This window comes from Somniosus microcephalus, chromosome 5 (assembly GCF_052327205.1).
Source record: "Somniosus microcephalus isolate GS21.2 chromosome 5, FLI_Smic_1.0, whole genome shotgun sequence".
Classification (NCBI taxonomy): domain Eukaryota; kingdom Metazoa; phylum Chordata; class Chondrichthyes; order Squaliformes; family Somniosidae; genus Somniosus; species Somniosus microcephalus.
In genome coordinates, this window is record NC_140991.1 from 154,277,891 (window position 1) to 154,298,610 (window position 20,720).

At 44.5% G+C, this 20,720-nt stretch overlaps 1 protein-coding gene across 1 annotated transcript in view; it reads right to left on the reverse strand.

Moving 5' to 3' along the window:
- thsd7aa (thrombospondin, type I, domain containing 7Aa) overlaps nt 1–20,720 on the reverse strand; it is a 771,919-nt gene that overhangs the window by 79,783 nt on the left and 671,416 nt on the right. Inside the window, exons 15-18 of the mRNA XM_085988376.1 lie at nt 12,084–12,217; nt 5,247–5,400; nt 4,643–4,784; nt 869–984 (exon numbers count right to left, since the gene is read on the reverse strand). Coding sequence (XP_085844502.1) covers nt 869–984; nt 4,643–4,784; nt 5,247–5,400; nt 12,084–12,217 — 546 coding nt within the window. The remainder of the gene's footprint in view (nt 1–868; nt 985–4,642; nt 4,785–5,246; nt 5,401–12,083; nt 12,218–20,720) is intronic.

The window sequence follows — 20,720 nt, forward strand, 5'->3', positions numbered from 1 at the left end:
AGGTCCTGCTGAACTTAATGGCAGGACCTCATTTGAATGTTTTTCTCCATTTTGCGGCCAGCAGCCAGCTAGATTGAAAGGTTGTCAGGTGGGAAGGCGTGCGCTGGAAGACTGCCACCTGGGACTGGAGAGGAGGGAGATCATAGGGAGGGATGAGATCGCGGGAAGGGAGGCTGATCACGGCAGGTTAGCTTGGGGGCCGGGGGTGGGGGGTGGGGAAGCGCTCCTGCTCCTCCTGGCCCACAAAAAGCACTTACCTGCTGGATCCGGCTGCTCCCTCCACCCTTCAGCTGCCAGGTTTCCTGAGCCCTGGGAAACCCAACTCACAGCCGTTAAATCTAAAAGGCTGTTAAAATCTGACGCATGCAGCCTCATTAACATGTTTAAATAACTGACTCGCCTCTTGCCTTAATTGGTCACCTTCCAACCTGCCCTGGATAAACTGGAAGTGGGTGTGTTTGCGACGGGTTGTAGTCGGGTTTCAGATTTTTAAGAGTTTAACTTCACCATCCCGCCCCCCACCCCCACAACTGACCCTCTCCTGCCCATCCTGAGGGATTAAAATTCCCCCCCACCCAATGTGATATTTGTTTGAAACAACTACCCTGCTAACTTTATTTTACTGGAACCAGTTCCTCCAGGATATAACAATTAACATATCTTTCTTTTCCTGCATGTGAACAAGGACACAACAAATTATTTAAAAAGTCCCAGGAGATTGACTAGAGCTCGTCTAAAGTAATATTTAATAGTCCGGAAATGATTGGGAAAAAATATCTGTGTTAGGTGATCTGATGAAGCATGATGCTGAACAAAGCTATTACTTTGTAGTTTGCTCCAGGAGTAGCACTTATAACATGTGGTGTACCTCTTTGCAGAACTTGAGATTGACCGACTTCCCATCACTGCGAACACAGTCCAGCATTCTTGTTTTAATTCCATTACCGCAGACTGCTTTATCACTCAGCTGACAGGTGCTCCAATCTATGAAATGGAATATAATTAGGAGCCTCACAGTATATACTTAACATAACAAGCAAGAAAATGAAAGGATTCGATGTTGCAGTGGAGGCCACTTAAGCAGTGTTTATATTACAGCGCTGGCAGGCCTGTTATTGGCAGAAATGTTGTAATGTAAAATGTAAAAGGTGGGCTATCAATACTTCTGGTGACGTGCAGCATCACCTCAGAAACTGGATATTGTTCCTAGTGCCTCCCTAAGTGGCCATCTCTGGCATGGCTGGGCACCAATTTTCTGACCGTAAGCAGGCTTAACATTCAGCCCACCTACACAGGCCAGCGTTATGGAAATTCATTTCAGCCCGTTTTTGGGCCCGAAATAGGGAGTGCTGGAGGCCGGAGGCTCACCCAAAATTGGGCCTCGAGCCTCATTAGCATATTGCCAGTGAGCTGCGGATGCTAATCGGGAGTCCAGAGGCAGCTTGCCAGTTCTACGAGGATGAAGTTGGGCCGGTTGCCTCGCTGGCAGTGGCCCTCAGGTAAACCCTGGGAGAGGATACCTGGATCAAGGTCTGCCCAAAAATTGAAATGGGTGGGAATTCAGCTGCAAGTCAGCACTTCCGATTCCCTTGCTGTTTTGGTCCTGCTGCCTCCCCATTTTTAAATACAAACACCACAGCACCGACACAAACATTACCCCAGTGATTCTGTTCCACTGAGCACTTAAAAACTAACAAAAGTGATCATGAAGCGGATCTAGGGATTCAATTTTAAACAATGGCAATTTTAACAACATTTTACATGAATCTATTATTTGTGGAAGAAGTCCTAGATCAGCTGTGTTTTTTTTTAATGGGATGCGGCGTCACTGGAAAAGCCAGCATTTATTGCCCATCCCTAATTGCCCTTGAGAAGGTAGTGGTGAGCCGTCTTCTTGAACCGCTGCAGCCCATGTGGTAAAGGTACTGTTAGGGAGGGAGTTCCAGAATTTTGACCCACCGACGGTGAAGGAACGGCGATGTATTTCCAAGTCAGGGTGGTATGTAACTTTGAGGGGAATTGGAGGTGATGGTGTTCCCATGTGCCTGTTGCCATTGTCTTTTGAGTTGGTAGAGGTCGCGAGTTTGGAAGGTGCTGTCAAAGGAGTCTTGGTGAGTTGCTGCAGTGCATCTTGTAGATGGTACACACTGCAGCCACGGTGCGTTGGTAATGGAAGGAGTGAATGTATAAGGTGGTGGATGGTGTGCCAATCAAGCTGGTTGCTTTGTCCTGGATGGTGTCGAGCATCGTGAGTGTTGTTGGAGCTGCACTCATCCAGGCAAATGGAGAGTATTCCATCACATGCCTGTAATGAGGTCTGGAACCGAGTGGTCCTGGTGGAATCCAAACTGGGCATCGGTGAGCAGGTTATTGGTGAGAAAGTGCTGATTGATAGCACTCTCGATGACACCTTCCATCACTTTGCAGATGACTGAGAGTATACTGATGGGATGGTAATTGGCCAATTTGGATTTGTCCTGCTTTTTGTGGATAGGACATACATGGGGAATTTTCCACTTTGTCGGGTAGATAGATGCCAGTGTTGTAGCTGTACTGGAACAGCTTGGCTAGAAGCGCGGCTAGTTCTGGAGCACAAGTCTTCAGCATGACAGCCAAGATGTTGTCAGGGCCCGTAGCCTTTGCTGTATCCAGTGCGCTCAGCCGCTTCTTGATATCATATGGAGTGAATCGAATTGGCCGAAGACTGGCTTCTATGATGGTGGGGGCCTCAGGAGGAGGCCAAGATGGATCATCCACTCGGCACTTCTGGCTGAAGATGGTTGCAAACGCTTCAGCCTTGTCTTGTGCACTCACATGCTGGCCTCTGCCATCATTGAGGATGAGGATATCCATGGAGCCTCCTCCTCCCGTTAGTTGTTTAATGGTCCACCACCATTCACAACTAGATGTGGCAGGACTGCAGAGTTTTGATCTGATCCGTTGATTGTGGGATTGCTTAGCCCTGTCTATAGCATGCTGCTTCAGTTATTTAGCATGCATGTAATCCTGTGTTGTAGCTTCCCCAGGTTGGCACCTCATTTTTAGATAAGCCTGGTCATGCTCCTAGCATGCTCTTCTACATTCCTCATTGAACCAGGGTTGGTCCCCTGGCTTGATGGTAATGGTAGAGTTAGGAATATGCTGGGCCATGAGGTTACAGATTGTGGCGGAATACAATTCTGCTGCTGCTGATGGCCCACAGCGCCTCATGGATGGCCGGTTTTGAGCTGCTAGATCTGTTCTGAATGTATCCCATTTAGAATGGTGGTAGTGCCACACAACACGATGGAGAGTGTCCTCAGTGTGAAGATGGGTCTTCGTCTCCACAAGGACTGCGCGGTGGTCACTCCTACCAAAATTATCATGGACAGGTGCATCTGTGACAGGTAGATTGGGGAGGATGAGTTCATATAGGTTTTCCCTTGTGTTGTTTGTCGCATTACCTATCGCAGGCCCAGTCTGGCAGCTATATTTTTCAGGACTCGGCCAGCTCGGTTAGTACTGTTGCTACCGAGCCACTCTTGGTGATGGACATTGAAGTCCCCCACCCAGAGTGCATTCTGCGCCCTTGCCACCCTTAGTGCTTCTTCCAAGTGGTGTTCAACCTGGAGGAGTGGTGATGCCCTTTCAGAACTGAGATGAGGAGGAATTTCTTCTCTGAGAGGGTCGTAAATCTGTGGAATTCTCTGCCCCAGAGAGCCTTGGAGGCTGGGTCATTAAATACATTTAAGGTGGAGGTAGACAGATTTTTACAAGATAAGGGGGTGAAGGGTTATGGGGAGCGGGCAGGGAAGTGGCTTTGAGCCCAAGATCAACCATGATCTTATTGAATGGCGGAACAAGCTCGAGGGGCATGTGGCCTAGTCCTGCTCCTATTTCTTATCTATGTATCACCTGAGGGAGGGCAGTACCTGGTAATCAGCAGGTTTCTTTGCCCATGTTTGACCTGATGCCATGAGACATCATGGGGTCCGGAGTCAATGTTGAGGTCTCCCAAGGCCACTCCCTCCCTCCTGTATACCACAGTGCCACCACCTCTGGTGGGTCTGTCCTGCCGGTGGGATAGGGCATACCCAGGAATGATGATGGAGGAGTCTGAGACGTTGTCTAAAAGGTATTATTCTGTGAGCATGACTATGTCAGGCTGTTGCTTGACTAGTCTGTTGGACAGCTCTCCCAATTTTCGCACAAGTCCCGAAATGTTAGTGAGGAGGGCTTTGCAAGGTCAACTGGGCTGGGTGTGCCGTTGTCGTGTCTGAATCCAGTGCCTAGGTCGATGCTGGGTGGTCCGTCGGTTTTACTCTTATTACTGTTTTTCGTAGCAGTTTGATACAACTGAGTAGCTTTTTAGGCCATTTCAGAGGGCAGTTAAGAGTCAGCCACATTGCGTTGTGTCTGGAGTCACATATAGGCCAGACCAGGTAAGGACGGCAGATTTCCTTCCCTAAATGACATTAGTGAACAAAATGTGTTTTTACAACAATCCGGTAGTGTCATGGTCACCATTAGTGATACTAGCTTTTTATTCCAGATTTAGTCCAGTAACATAATCACTATGCTACCATGATTCTTCACCTAAAAAGGTTGCACAGAAAAAAATGAAAATCTTATTAAATAACATTGAGAAGAAAGCCACAGTTACCTGTAACATTATACACATAGAGAAAGCAGTTCTTGTTCAGATTGCAGGGCTCAGTCTCTGTTTCAGCTGGACAGGGTTTCCCTTCTCCAGGCTGCCTTAATGGAAGTGCTGACCGCTCTCGAACACTACTACTGTTACAAGGCTGAAACAAAATATAAATGCACTTTTACATGACTCACAGCAAGATCTACTCATACAGGATGTCTGTCCACTTCTGCATTACACAAGAGGAATTTCTCCATTCCAAGTCAATGGAAATAAAAATCAGGAGAGATGTAAATGGGCTGCTGATTTGCTATCACCCATTTTACATTATCCCACGAAGTCAAAATCTACCCCAAGGTCTCTGTTTTATTCAAGATAAACGCCTTCTTAATTAAAGGGGAAATTTCAAGGGTTTTGTCAACATTATTACACATGGCTTATTTTATTACTGAAATTAATTGTAATGTGTTGTTTTCACAAATTAACATATTTCCAGATAAAAGTGGTATTGGAGTAGTTTAACATGCTACAAGTAAATTACCATGAAAACCAGGTTTGTGCATGAATTAAAGGAGCCAGCAAGTGCAATATTCAGTACAACCAGTTACTGTCATATTACCAGAGGACACCTGCTCCAGGGTGTCCATTCAGACATAACACAATCAGCAGGACATGGCAGCTTGCATTGTCTGGAACCCAGTGGCATTTCTTCTGGATCACAGAGGTAGTCTTCGACAGGTTCAGTGGGACCATCCATTGTATTCTGCATACACCTAATGTCAGAACAAGTGGTTTAGTTTTACACGTGCACTTGAATCAAATAAGGCTCATCCTTGCTGAGGTCACAGCCCCTTCATTTTGTCAAAATCCAAAATGTTAAATGAAGTGGATGTGTATATATATAGCTATGATAATCAGTTATCCCTCAACTATAAAACTGCTGCTGGTTAGTTAGAGAAGTTTCTCTACCATGTATATGTTATCAGAATTCAGCAGATCCAAAAATATTATGGGTATTTATCCTTGGGAATTTCCTTGTGGGGGGTGGGGGGGAGGGGGAGGCTCTCCTGCTCGCCCACTATAACATCCGTATTTATCCACTTTGGAGGACATCTGTCATAACAGGACTCGTTGGCCGTGAATTTGCCACAGGAGGCGGGTTGGAGTCGGGTTGGCTGATGGGCGGGTTCCGATTCCGCTGCCGGTTTCAGGCGCTCCCAAATAACAATTTTAATTTAACTAGGCTCATTAAGCCTGCCATGCGCGCTACCCGGCCCAATCAGTGGGTGCAAGTCTGCTGCTTGCCTCTGCTGGCATCATCGATTCAGTTGTTTTAAAGGGGTCCATGTAGCCTTTGCTTTTCAGTTCCTTTGTGCTGCTCCTGAAAACAGCCCAATGCAACATGACTGCTCCAAAATGTAAGGCTGCTCCTCATTTTGATGATGACTCCCTCATGCTCTTGTGGAGGGAGTAAGAGGGTGCAGGGATGTTCTGTTCCCTCCCGATGGTGGGAGGAAGCCTCCTCAGCAGACAAAGGCAGCCTGGCTGCAAATTGCTGAGGAGGTAAGCGCAAGGTCCTTGTGCTCACGCACCTGGGTGCAGTGCCGAAAATGGTTTAATGATCTGCTACGCTCTGTAACAGTGAGTATAACATCACACTTACCTTCAATCTGCTTCCCATCTGTTCTCATCACCAGCACTCTGCATTGTCAGCCGGCTTCTCCACATCCCACCTTAGCCTTACTTCCCTTGTACCCTTACCTATCCTTTCTCTCTATGTACAGATTAACTTCACCATCCTACTATGCACCCCTCATACTTGCTCTCACTATTATGCAATGACAACATCTAACAACGCACAGGGAGGCACCTTCTTCTTGGCACCTCACTCCATCGTTGTCTCCCTCAAAGCTTCTATGTTATGGATTCTTCAGTCACTCCATCAATCTCGCTGAAACTCCACTTGTGTCCCTCCTTGCAGAAAAAGAGAGCCCACAATAAGAGGAAGAGAGCGAGGACAGGAGGAGGCCCACCATCCCTGGCGACATTGACAAGTGCTGAGGAGGCTGCTGATAACATTGCCGAAGGTGCAGAGGAGCTGGAAGTGGGGGAACGGAGAGACAGGCGCAGTAGAGCAAGCTGGTGATAGAATAGATTTGAAACCCTCTCATTTAGATTTCACGAGTGGCTGATAAGGCATCTGATGTTCATACAGATTGAGTTCTGATCATCTGCACAATAGGATGTGTCTGTGTAAGGTTTTGCAAGAATTTCCAAAATTTCTACAGCCCCGAAGATTATATTTTTGATTAAAGAAAACCTGGGTAGAATATACCTTAAAAATCCAGGGCATCAAAAATGGCTGTCAGGTCTCGTGGCAGAAGAAAAAAAAGGCAGCCTGTGTGTATGTGAAAAGGAAAATCAAAGATGGCTGTCCGGCCTCATGGCAAAAGACACAACACAGCCTGTGTGTATGTGGAAGGAAAATCAAAGATGGCTGATAAAGGATTTGAAAAAAAAAACCAGCCTCTGAAGTAATGAGGTATTTAAACTATCAATCAAATACGGTTTGGGAAGCTGCAACATGAACAAAGAACTTTGATTACACGAACTCTCTACAATGTTGACTCAAGAGATTAAGTACTTGAGACTGTCAATCAATTGCGGTTGGGCGGTGACTGCAGGACAATGGATTTGTTTACACTAACATCCAAGGGCTGTTTACTCAGCACTTAAGGAAACAGGCATGTTTTTTTCAAACTAAGACAGCTTTATTCAAACCAGTCAATGAATGGGGTAATACATTAAAACCCATCACAGTCAATGGGGACAGATCGATTTCCTTTTGTATAGCCCAGATACATCGGGATTTGGGCGCGAAGATTATGGCTCCCAATGGGTATAAAATAGCCTCTCAGGAAGCCATCTCTCTCTCTCTGCTGCCTCGCCTCCATGCTCTGCCTACAGAAGAACAGCTCAGCAAGCCCGCCCAAAGAAGTGGAATACCAGCAGTTACTTTTAAATACTGGGGTATCTCTACTTCGGGGCGGTGAAGAATACACTGGAGCAGGCGTTTCACTGGTGAGCATAGATTTTCTGGCCCATTACAAGGAATTAAGGGGAATTTTGTTAAAATTGTAATTTTAGTCAATTTTCCCTCGATGTGTCCGTTTCCTCTCCCCTACTGAGCAAAAGAGTGCTGTAGTAAGCAAAAGTGTACTGTATTAAGTAAAAGTGTGCTGCACTAGGTAAAAGTGCTGTATTAAGTAAAAGAGTGTTGTATTAAGCAAAAGAGTGCTGTGGTAAGCAAAAGTGTACTGTATTAAGTAAAAGTGCTGTATTAAGCACAGGTGTGCTGTATTGATTATTTTAAATTTATTTCCTTTTATTTCAATAAATACTGGTCTTCTTTGCACCCAACCATGAGTCTCGTTTTGACTACATCGCTACTGAATAAGTCCGGTGGTCAGAACCAAGAAAAGGGGAGCGATTCAAAACCGCACGGGGCTCTGGAGCAGCTCAGATACTTCTGACTGGCCAGAGGCAATAACCCCAGTTATAACCCCATCCCCCTTAATTTCTACATCTGCTACCTAAATATCACATGTCTAACTCATGCCTTTACTCCCCCAGAGGACTATCGAGAGTCCCCCTCCTCATTGTCCAGGAGGAAGAGCCGGACGACTCCTCAGAGGAACCTGGAGCCTCTGAGGGCGCAGCGTCACCAGAAGTCAGCGCACCCAGCACCAGCGCAGATACGCACACCTCGGTGGGTCCTTCGCGACAGAGCAGTGTTGTCACCTGGTGCATCACAGCTCACAAGTGAGCATCAGCAGATGGTGGAGCCAGCGACAGCAGCGGAGAGTTCTCGTAGGAGGTCGCAGGACGCGCCTAGCTCTGCTCTGCTGCATGTAGACGCTGTGCCTCTGGGGTCATCCAGAAAGAGAGCGGTGCTGGAACTCCAGGAACAAGTGCAGGAGTCTCTGACAGGGTTTGTATCCACGGTAATAGCGAGTGTGCAGAGAATGGAGGAGTCCATCTCAAACATGAGCACTGCCTTTGTGGAGGCAATGGCACATGAACGTGCCAACATGGAGAGGGTGGCAACCTCCATGGAGGACATAAATCGCCAGACTCAACAGAGCATGATGACTCTTCTAAATAGATGGTCTGCTATGGTGGATAGATGGGCATCTATTGAGAAGAGGCACCAGAGGTACATGGATGTCCCCATTATGAGGACTGTCAGTATAGAGATGGGTCCTCAAGGCCCCACTGATGTGCAGCAAGGTGCGCTCCAGCCACTTGTAGTAGTGAAGTGCGGGTGACCCATGAGAGGGTCACACTCCCATGCCACTGCGGAGCCCTTGGTCAGAGCCCCAGATTCCTCACCCAACTGAGATGGCTGTCATAGCCCCTGCACAGCTGCAGGAAGAGCAGACTGTTGCGGAGCCCTCCCAGGCACCCAAACCCAGAGGACGCAGCCAAAGGCGTTGAAGCAGACACAGCATAGAACTGAGCAATGTGTCTCTACATCTGCTGAAGCCACAGGGGAAGCACCACGTAGAAGCACGCCTGAGAGAAAGCTAAAGCACAAATAGTCACAAGGGTAGGCACTTGGGTGTTTTCTTATCTAACAAAGTAAAGTTTGTCATCCCGATTGTTACTTTATTAAACAAAAGTGATGGCAAAGAATCGAAGATTTGGCCTATGTGTGCTCAGAAATGGAAGCTGCACAGGGAGGGGTCAGGGCACCTATTGGGGGTACAGCCCTGCGTTGATGGCCTCTGTCCTGTGCAGCATTAGATGGATGAGGAGAAGCTTGGCGCTGCTGTTGTTGGTGCGGTTGCTCTTCCTCCGATTCTGAGGACCAGGATGAGAGGGTATAAATGGTTCCCATCCCGCTGGTATATATCTCAGTTGAGGAAAAGTTGTTATAAGCGCTCAGCCAATGTGGCCAGAGGGTCTTCCAAGGAGGACAAAGTGCATATGGATCTCAGGTTAAACACTCACAAGCTCAAAAGACCTGCAAAAAGTGTTCCCAAACCTCAAAGTTCATCTGAAACTCAGCCATGTTGCACATCCGCCTTTATGCTGCAGGAGCAGCTATCAACAATTCACCTACTTGCTGAACCCGGCACAATCAGCTGGTGTGTTTGTCGCACGACGGGCAACATGCTGAAAATTTCTTAAAATGGCAAGAGCCAGTTAAAAAGGCATTATGTAGGCAGTTAACAAGCTATTAACTGCCTTAAGTGCCTCTCCCGCCATTTGGTGTCGGGTCTGATTGGGACTCGCAAACCCAACACTTTGCAAAGTTGTTTGGAGGCAGGATGGTGGCGGGTTAGCTATTCGCTGGCCATCATTTTAATTTTTACTCCTGAACCGCCTCCAAACCCACCCTCTGAGCGCTGGCAAATTCGCAGGCATTGTATTAAGATCAGCATGAGATCTATTTATTTTATCTAAAGTCCTAATTCCCTCACATAGCTTTTTGTCATCAGCAAACTTAAGGATTGTTCCCCCAATGCTTTCATCCACATAATTGATAAAGATGGGGAACAAGGTCATAACAGAGATCCCTGCGGTACTCCACTAGTGCCTGGAGCCCACAGAGACTGCTACCATATATAACAACCAATTTGCTATCCAGCTTAAAATTTCCACAAGGTGCAGCCTTACTTAATAGCCTTCTGTGTGGCGCTTTATTGAAGATTATTTGAAAATCAAATTAAACAATATCAACCGGGCTACAGCATCTATTAAAGTTTCATGTTGTGATTGCATAATAACCTCTGCTCTTTCCAAATGATAGAGCACATTTCTAATAATTATTTCCAGTAGGTTGCCTATAACTGACATCAAACTAACTAGCCCATAATCCCCAGGTTCTGACTTGCTCCCCTTTTGAACTATCGGTGCCACACGGGCTTCACTTCAATTCATGGGAACAATCCTAGACCTCAGCAAACTGAAGGTGACAACCCCATTCCTGATTTCAACAGCTACTTGTATTTATATAGGGCCAGAAATTCAGTGGGCTTTGCGCCCAGTTACCGCCCAAAGAGGGCTTCTGTGCCAGTAGAGGAGTTTGCGCTGATATTCAGCGCTGCGGTAATGGCGGCGGTAGCCGGTAGCGCTGCGCCGGCACCGATGACATCATCGGTGTGCGCAGTGCCCCAGTTCCGCCCCGCTACCGGCCCGACCCCCATATTTAGTTGCGGCCGCCTCTTCCGCAGCGGCCGCAAACAACGATGTGAAGACCGGGCCGTGCTGCAGCCTTAGTGGCGCTAGTTAAGGCGGAGGTGCGGCCGGCCGCTTTTTCGGCGGCCACCTGCCCGCACCTCCTTCCCCGGCCTCCTCCACCGCCCCCCCCGCGGCATTGCCGGCTGCTTTCCGGGAGCCCGGCACTTCTCCGTGGTGCCGGGCTCATTTGCCGGCACTAGCGAGCGGCGATCTCCGAGTTGCAGGCACCTCCCCCTTAAGAGAAGGAGGAGGCCTGCAGTACCGCAGCCTGCCACTCCGCAGCGGGTGGCGCTGCGGCACCTACAGCGCTGAAATTCAGTTTCAGCGCCCCAAGCGGGGGCGGGCACACCCTGGAATAGCGCCCGGTTCCGACTTGGGGCGCAAAAACTGAATTTCTGATGGGCGCAACTGGCTCCGTGCGCAGCGCTAACTTTTGGGTGCTAGCCAGCTGGCGGGGCCAAAGTGAATTTCTAGCCCATAGTGCCTTAATCACAGGAAAATGTCCCAAGGCACTTCACAGAGGCATAAAGAAATAATGGACATTGTCAAAGAAAGAGATATTCGGGTGGGGTGTGACTAAAAACTTGGTCAAAGAGATGAGTTTAAAGGAAGGTCTTAAAGGAGGAGCGCCAGGTGAAACAGCAGAGAGGTTTAGGGAGGGAATTCCAGAGCATGGAGCCTAGGTGACTGATGGCATGACAGCCAATAGTGGGTTGGATGGAGGGGGGGATGCGCAAAATGCCAGTGGTTTGCAAAGGCAATGGGGCCGAGGGTGAATTTTTGGAGGAGGAGATAATGATGGTGGGAGGGGGACAGTCCCTGAGGAGAGGGAACCATTTATAATGTCAGATAGCATGGGGGCAAGGAAGGGAACTTGGGTGGTCTGCAGTTTAGTGGGACTGGGGTAAAGGGAGCAGGTAGCAGATGCCACATGATGATCAGGAGCAGGAACCATTGCTGAGTTTTCCCTTCCTGAGTCCTGGAATCAATTGTGTGTTCCCAACACTGCTCTGGCTGAAATCAGCTAACTCAGGACAGACCAGTGATCAAACCTAGGCCTTCCTGGTCTGTATTGCTCAATACCACACTGTGTAGTGTATTTACCCTCTGAACTATCAGGGAGCAGAAGTTTCTTTCTATGTGAATGAACAATATCATACAATTTCAAATCAGAACTTTGAAATAAGAAATTAATTATATTTAGCTTTACCTCACTTTCCGAGTTTGCACTCCTTCTCCACAGTTATCCTTTAGGTCCACATTGCTCACTTTGCACACACTCCATGGCTCTGCTATCCATACATACTGACTGCAGTCGCTGTGGCAGGGAACCACCTCGTATACCTATGATAATGATGCACATAATACTGACTTAAATAAATATTAGTTACTTAAAAGACTAACCCTTCGGGTCTTCCTCCTAGTTCAACAGCACCAGAATTGGGCTGAACTTCTGATTTGTACTCTCTGAGGCACAAAAGGTTTTTCTTGCAGCTCAATACATTCACAACCAAAAGATGCCATTCATTGTCCCTCTGCTACTCCTGGCTACATGATGGATTGGATCATTATTGCAGCTACGCAGAGTTTGATTTGAGAAACCTTTGGAAAAAACCCCAGAGGAAAACCAAAGATCAAAGGTGAGATAAAGTAGAAGGTGACCTTGGCTGAAATTGCAAAACAGCCAACTATAATTATTGGCATAAAGAAAAAAGTGGCAGTGGGGATGCCAGAATTAATGATGGTGATGACTGTGCAAAGATACTGTGAGTTCAATAAGTATCTTTCCAATAGCCGTGAATGAGACAAGTACAAAAGGAGCAATCTTTCATTTAATTCAGAGAACACGCAAACAAAATATTTGCTCTTGTAAAATATGTGTTGAACCTGTCTGTGAAAAAGAGAATTAATCACTTGCACAAAATGTTTGATGCCAATATCAGAGGCTAAGAAGACTGTTTTTATGTGGCAGCTACTGGTCTCTGGGCAGTATGGAGTCCAGCCATATCCTGTTTACACTGCCTGGCTCCTGTGTGGCTAGAACTCCAATGAGCCTACTCAGGAGAAAGTTCTATGCAACTGTGCTTACACACATATTCTGAACTCCCCTCCCAGGAGTTAAAACTTAAATATTTAAAAAGCACTGAAAGAGAATTCTCTTAATATTTAAATTAATGTCAGGTAAGCTAAAATAGTGCCCAAGTGGATTTACACTCCATATGATATCAAACCAAGGGAGCATAAGGCTGCATTCTCCATGGAGTATCATGTTGATTCTCTTCAGATTCAGGCTGGACCTTGACTCTGGATTTACATTACAGATTTAGTGTCAGAATGAAGTATAAACACATCATAAGAAAGAGTAAGAAACTTAGAAATATGGGAAATATTATATTGGCCCAGAAATTCGGGTCTCCATGGGTGAGTTACGCATGGGGTACTCACCCATAGGCCCGACGGAAGCGCCGGTTTCCTGCATGCACTGCGCATGCGCGGGAAACCGGCACTTCCGTTCCTCTGAACGAAGAGGTTCAGAGGTCGAACACGTGCGCGGGGGAGGCTGTGCGTGCGCATCGAACTTCGTTTTTTTTTACAGGTTTTCCTGGGAACGTAAGCCTGCAGAATTTAGAAATATAAAAAGCAGGCGTAAGGCCTGCTTTTTACAAGGTAAGTGGTGAATTAATTAAAATTAAAACATTTTTTCCACAGGTTTATTATTTTTAAATACTTTAAAGCAAGGTAAGTTTAATTTTAGCCCCGTTAGAAAATAAAATTATTTTTTTCAAAAATTTAAATTATTGTTTAAAATAGTTATTTCATGTAATTTATAGTTTATTTAAAAAATGTGATAAAAAAAAAATTATTTGAAGATTTAGTGCTATTTTGGGGCCGTAGTATTTATAAGTCTTGACAGCACTTCCTGTCAGACTTATGAATGGAGCATTCCCTGCTCCGATTGGCTGCCCATGGCCCACATGATCCCAGGGGACGCATCGAACTAACTGCGCCCCTGGGATACGCAAGCACTAGCTGGGCCAGGCCCCGGATCGGAATTCCACGGGAGCCCAGAGCTCAACGGCCGGCGCACAAGCTAAGTGCAGATATGGGGCTTACATCCGCGGGAAGCCCCCGACCCGAATTTCTGGGCCAATGACTAAAGGTAAATAGTGTTGTTTTCTTTTAGTCACTTTAATATATAGTGAATTGATAAAAAAAAAGTCAAACTATGGCCATGTAAGTTAGGATCAGTATTTAAAACAGTTCTTTGTAATTAGTAATTCAGCTGTTCCTTCCCCATTTATTTTTATTTTGACAAGGAGTGAACCATTTATTGTTGAAAGCTTATTCAGTTTGTGAAGGAGTCTGTAGATCTCAATTTATGATTTTTCTAACAGTTACTTAGCATAGTTCAGGCCTTCTGTTCTGACGGATAGAAAATTCTTAACAAAAAATAATCTAGAGTACATCAGAATGTGCCAACACACTGTGCATTTTAATACAAGTGTTGATTCTGTAGTTGGCCTGTATTTTAAAATAGTTCTTTGTAATTAGAGCGATTTACCTATTCCACCCCACCCCTATTTATTTTTATTTTACTCTACTTAGGAATTCCCTAGATTAAAAACAAGCTTTAATCCTATTAATGGGAGCACAAGGTAATTGGCCTGTAAATCTTCTGTCTGGAATGTATGGAAAAAACAACTTTTTATAGTTTGGAAAATGTCTGCTATTTCCAATTGAGTGGATTAAAAGTATTTAGAATTTTTCTCAACGTTTACCAAATAACATAGTTATTCATATCAGCTGTAGGCTAATTAAACCCATCAACTGGTGAACAACACAGCTGCTGTTATCTCTAGTTAAACGGATTGACATTTTCAATTAAACAGTATCAAGTGTCTTATTATTCAAATATAAGGTCAGCATACATATAATATATATACATATATTAAATCCATTTTGGGGGGGTTTCTGTGGCTAGTCCAATTTATGGTGGGACTATGGAAATTCACACCCATTTACTAAACAATGCAAATTTGAAAGGAAGAATGTGGGTAAAGTCATTAAACATTTGTAAATGGCAATAAAATTGAAGCTTTTAATTATTTTTAAGATCACCCATATGATTATTAAAGAAGCCAAGCTAAAACTTCCATGCTTTATTTTCAAGTTCTATCCAATTTGTGAAGGAAATCTAACAGCATTGTTTTCTGGCAGCTAGGACTTCTCTAAAGGTACTGCCCAAAAAATTCAAAAACCTTAATTACGACTATATATATTTTTAAACTGTCCCACTTGTCATCAATTTTTTTAAAATTTAAATGTCAAACAATGGGAAATGACTGGAAATAACTACAACAAAAAGAACAGGTCTCTCACAGATTGACTCTGGTAGTTATTGGGAGCACAGAAAGGCTTGGAAGAGGTTTCCTGTAGCCTAATGCATGCTCCAGTAACTGCGCCAACAAGTGATGGCTGCCACTGTGTTTAAACTTCTGTATATCAAAGGCAGAGTTCCAGATAACAACATTGTTTGGGAGAGGCTCTGACAGACAGAAGCGACATGTGGAGCTTCAAAGTTGCCATTCTATGCTCAAATGTTCCACTGACACAGAGTGTTGTGGTGTACCTGTAGCAGCTCTTGTGTTCATGGCATGGCCTTAGACCTCTGGCTCCTGTATGCTGCTCTGATCCTGTTTTTACTGTACAAGGGTGGCGGTCCCGAATTCGGCCCACCACCTGATCTTATTCGTCCCACCAATAGAAACAGTTTATCTGCTGGTGGGTTTGTGGGAGTTTTAAAAGTTTTAAAAAAGAAACCCCAGGCGGTCCTACAGACTTTGTCAGCAGCAGTGCAGTGAATTGACACACAGCTCCTGCTCCCAACACCACAGTTCTCCTTCAGTTGGGACCTGCAGTAATATGGATTCCTGAGGCAAAATGCCAACTACTGACAAAGTCTGTAGTGAATTCTCACAAACTCACAAGGGCCTCGGTCATCTGATGTTGCATTTTTTTAATACATGCTTTTCACAAACTATATTTGTTCTTATAATTGAATAACTTTCCAATATTGAATAGTTTTACAAAGTATATGATTCCTATTTGACTGGAACTATTTGTTGCTAAAATGGTTACTTTAATATATCACAAAAGGATCCTGAAAAAAGACCTGCATTTATATAACACCTTATCAAGCCTCTCAGAAACAGCTCGGTGAGATGACTGCTGTTATGCAGGCAATATTAATTACTTTACTATATTGCATGTATATCAGTTACTTTACTATGTTATCGAAAATATATTAAAGTCTTGTATATAGTGTGGACTTCCTGTCAATGTCACATTAACTTCCTGTTACACTTTAGCCATCACACATCGGACATTTCACTTTAGCATATCCTCTGACTAACAGAAAGCAATGCCATGGGGGATCCAGTCTCTCAAATACACACAACACACAATTTCACACAACCCACACACACCCACAAGTTAATTAATTCAAACAAGAGAAATTAACTTTGATTTGACACCAAAAGTACAGGAAATAAGTACAAATACATAATTAAATATGGACGTAGACAAACTGCAAGGTAGAATTAACATGTATACTTTTACAGTGGATCATACTGCCTTACCTGAGCCTGGTGTGAACACACAAGTTGTCAAAGGAGAGGCACAAAAAAGACAAAGAAATATGATTATTCAACACAGTTACTCATTGTTCATACAGATCAATTCTGTTTAAACTGAAATAACACGAATTACATTTTCTAATATGTTTAAAAATCATACTGATAAGTCTTTGTTTTCTGATGACAGGGATTTTCAGCCTCGTAAATCCAATGTGATCAGTTTTGGATTTCTTGGTTTCTGTTAATATCAGGGCCAAATTTACACGACTCTTCCATAGCACTCCTGCTGCAGCTCTGGCAGGAATGTGGCAGATGGGTCATAAACTGGGTCTGGATACACTGGTACTGGTCAAAATATTCAATTGGCCTTGTAAAGGGCACCTACCCACCCAGTACAAGGTCAGAGATACGGGGTTAGTGGTAGAGGTCACCAGCAGCCATGATCCCGGCCTAATTGCTGGGATCATGTCTGTGAGGATTTTCTGGGCCATTATTTTTTTTTTTATTTAAGAACATTTCTATTCAACTGTGTATATATTTTACTCCAGTTAAGTAGGAGCTCCCTTCAGGCATGTACACCCTAAAAATGCACAGCGAATGTTACAGGGTCAAGGGGAGGGCACTTCAATTGCATGGGGCTGGTGGGCACCCGTAGCACTATAGGTGCACCTCATGCACCCACCTTTCTCATGCTGCTGGTAACTTTGGCTCTTGATTGTCATCTTTGGGGGAATGCCCCCCTCAAAGAACCCATTCAGTCCCTCCTTTGACCCCCTGTGAAAGGGGCCGATACAAAAATAATCAAATTTTTAAAAACTCCCCGTTTTCAGGGCTCTAGGCTGATTCCGTAGCCTGGAATCACCCCACCCCTTCTCCTCCACTGGTGCCAATCTATGCCTGTTCGGGAGACTAGTGTGTCCTATCTCATTGGGCACTGGCCTCCAGTGTTATGCTGGGTCCCTTAAAGGCTGTGGGAAGTGTGAACTCCCAGTGTAGGGAGTCCCTGTTAGCCACTCCGCGCCACAGCCCCTCCTGCCTCTGACATGGCTGGCTTTGTAAGCAGTGGGTGGAGGCTCTACCCCTTACTAGACCAACCAGGTTTTCCCAACTAAGGTCGAGATTCAGCATATCTGGGTCCCGGTCTTTTCCCAAACTGTGCTGTTGGACTCCCATCGGGGTTACTGTGGGCGCCTGGTGAAATGGTCGAAGGAATTCGGCCTCAATATTTTTTTAGAAAGAAACTGTTTCTTTGCAAATAAATTTTATGGAAATCAATTCCTTTGTATAGTTTGAAAGTACATTTTTTATTTAAGTGCATTTTTTTGCCGTTCTATAGCAGGTTAGTGGATCTCAGTCTTATCTTTGTTAAGTATCATTATTTATCCAAAAAGCTTGATTTGACACCCCTCTATTCAGTAACTACTGAGCCATTACAACGTCAGACACTTTTTCATAGAATCATAGAATAATAGAGCACAGAGGGAGCCCATTTGGCCCATTGTTTCTGTGCCAGCTCTTTCGAAGAACAATCTATTTAGTCCCATTCCCCTGTCCTTTCCCATATCCTTGCAATTTTTTCTCCTTTAAATATTTATCCAATTCTCTTTTGAAGGCTAAATCCTAACCACTCGTTGCGTAAAAAGGTTTTTCCTCACGTCGCCTCTGGTTATTTTGTCAATCACCTTAAATCTATGCTAATCATGCTATTCTAACTTGTTTTAATTATATATTTTACAGAGTAATCTGTTAATTTTTTTTACTATCACAATATTTGTACCTGTTCTTTTTTTAAACGAATGTATATATCAGATAAATGTTTACATTGTAGGGAAAAAATTAGAGTCGGGGGTGGGTGGTGGGTGGGGGGGGGGGCGGTGGGAAGAGGAGGGACATACAATTTGCTAGTTTTACTTTTCCCTGTTCCTCCTTCCCTCCTTCCAGACAAACTTTCTGTTTGGCCCTTATGCCTGGAACAGACTTAACACTGCTTGACAGTTTCAGATTTATTTTTTCCCCATAGTGTCCATTTAGACAGCAAATCAACCTTTCCTCTTTTCACACCTCTTAACAGTTGCTTTCCAGCTGCCCATTTTAATGAGCCTTGGCCGAAAACATCAGTGTAATGAGTCTCTAAGGTGCAAAACTGGATTAGATTTATGATAGAAGTTGGTCTGATTTTTTTTAAAAATCACATGTTATGCCGTCATTTATTCTCTTTTTGCTTTACTTACACATCATCTTTAAAGAAAAGGTTTAGACATCAAATCCCATGTGGAGTATTTTTTAACTGACTCATTTCATTGATTTTCTGATATCCACATGTATACAGTTGCCTGCTGCCAACATTGTGCTCAGCACGTTGCTATTAACAGAATCAAAAGCAGAGCCCAAACATTATGGGCAAAAGAGAATTCCATTTTGGAAAACCTTAATTTTGATGGGATATTTGGATACATTTCTTTCCCTTTCTTTGTCTGCCTGGCCAGACACCTACAGCCAGGAGGGCGGAATGCATGGCCTGCTCCAAGCCCATCACCAATGCTCCCTTTAGTTGTCTTCCAAGAGACACCAGAGACTGCTTCTCCCTTCTAAATTTATTTGCTCCATGCCAGAAACTCCATTCAACACCTCCCTGTTCAATACAACTCTGATTGGGTTGGAGATCTAATGGGTATTGAACTTGATATGTCCCTGCTCCATGCCAATGTTCAATGCCACAATACCACCTTCAGAAGATAATTTCTAGACCAACTAGAAGTAGATTTATTACAGGCTATTATGCAGAAATCACGATGCAACATATTACAAAACTGATTTTCAGGTGTTCTATTGATGCTTAGGTTTCTATATTTGTGTGTGGTATGCATTCACTATTGGTCAGTTTCAGCTAACTGTTTCGGCTAACGCAAGAACATTGAAATGAAGAAGAACCCACTACACAATCAAAAAACAGAGTTATATTATATGAAGTGGCGCTTCTTAGTTTCCAAACAGGCAGCCACTGAGCTGTGGGGTTTTTAACAACAAGTAGACGCGTGTCGAAATAAAACGTTCCCAAACGTAGCTTTGTCTTTTAAACTGTTTACTATAACACTTAACAAACGGAATTACAAAGCAAACACGTATAAACGAACACGGTCAAAAACTGTACTGCTCCAAACCTCACAACTTCTGCCTCCTTCAACCACATGCAGTTTAAACTGTAAAATGGCTGCACCCATGTGTGGCTTAGGGACTGTTCCATTGTGGCAAGAATGAAGGGGATGTCTCGGACTATACTACTGGAGCAAGAACATAGGGGGTTTCTTAATACAATAAGTCGGTCAGGTAAATTAACTGTATTATGCCATTTAACCACTATTTTAAAGTATTTTCTTAAGCTTTTATGGCTCTTACATTCCGGCCCCTGATTGACTAGGCACATGAAGCATATCAATTACTCAAACATTAAGAGTCATAAACTAATGAGTTCAAAATATTTACAATATAAGTGTCCACTTTTTTCGTTCAGGAACCTTTCACGCTGCTTCTTGTAGCAGGCAGAGCTTTGTGATCGGTCTTTCCAGGGTACTGGTCTTGGTTTGCAAACAAACGCGACGAACGACGCCTCTGGAGTCTGGCATGGTCTTAATTATTTTTCCCATCAACCAAGAATTTCTAGGGGCTGAATCATCCACAATTAAGACAATGTCTCCGACAATGAAGTTCCTCTTTATTTTGGACCATTTTTGACGCTCCTGTAGCAGAGGTAAGTATTCTCTTGTCCATCTGGTCCAGAAAAGGTCTGACATATACTGAACTTGCCTCCACTTCCGACGGGCATACAGATCTTCCTTTTTGAAGACTCCCGGGGGCATGGCTGGCTGTGTTTTCAACAACAACAGGTGGTTCGGAGTCAGGGCTTCGAGGTCATTGGGATCATCTGATGTCTTAGTTATCGGTCGGTCATTAATGATGGCTTCGACCTCGCACAGAACGGTTTGGAGTCCCTCGTCGTCAAGCGCTTGCTGCTTCAGTACAGAACTGAGTAGTTTTCTTATGGTGCGTATCTGTCTTTCCCAGACACCTCCGTGGTGGGATGCAGCCGGAGGATTGAAGATCCACTTAATTCCTGTTTGCATCATGGCTTCCTGTATTTTAAGCTGATTCCAACCTTCAATAGCTTCCCGTAGTTCTCTCTCCGCTCCGACGAAATTAGTGCCATTATCAGA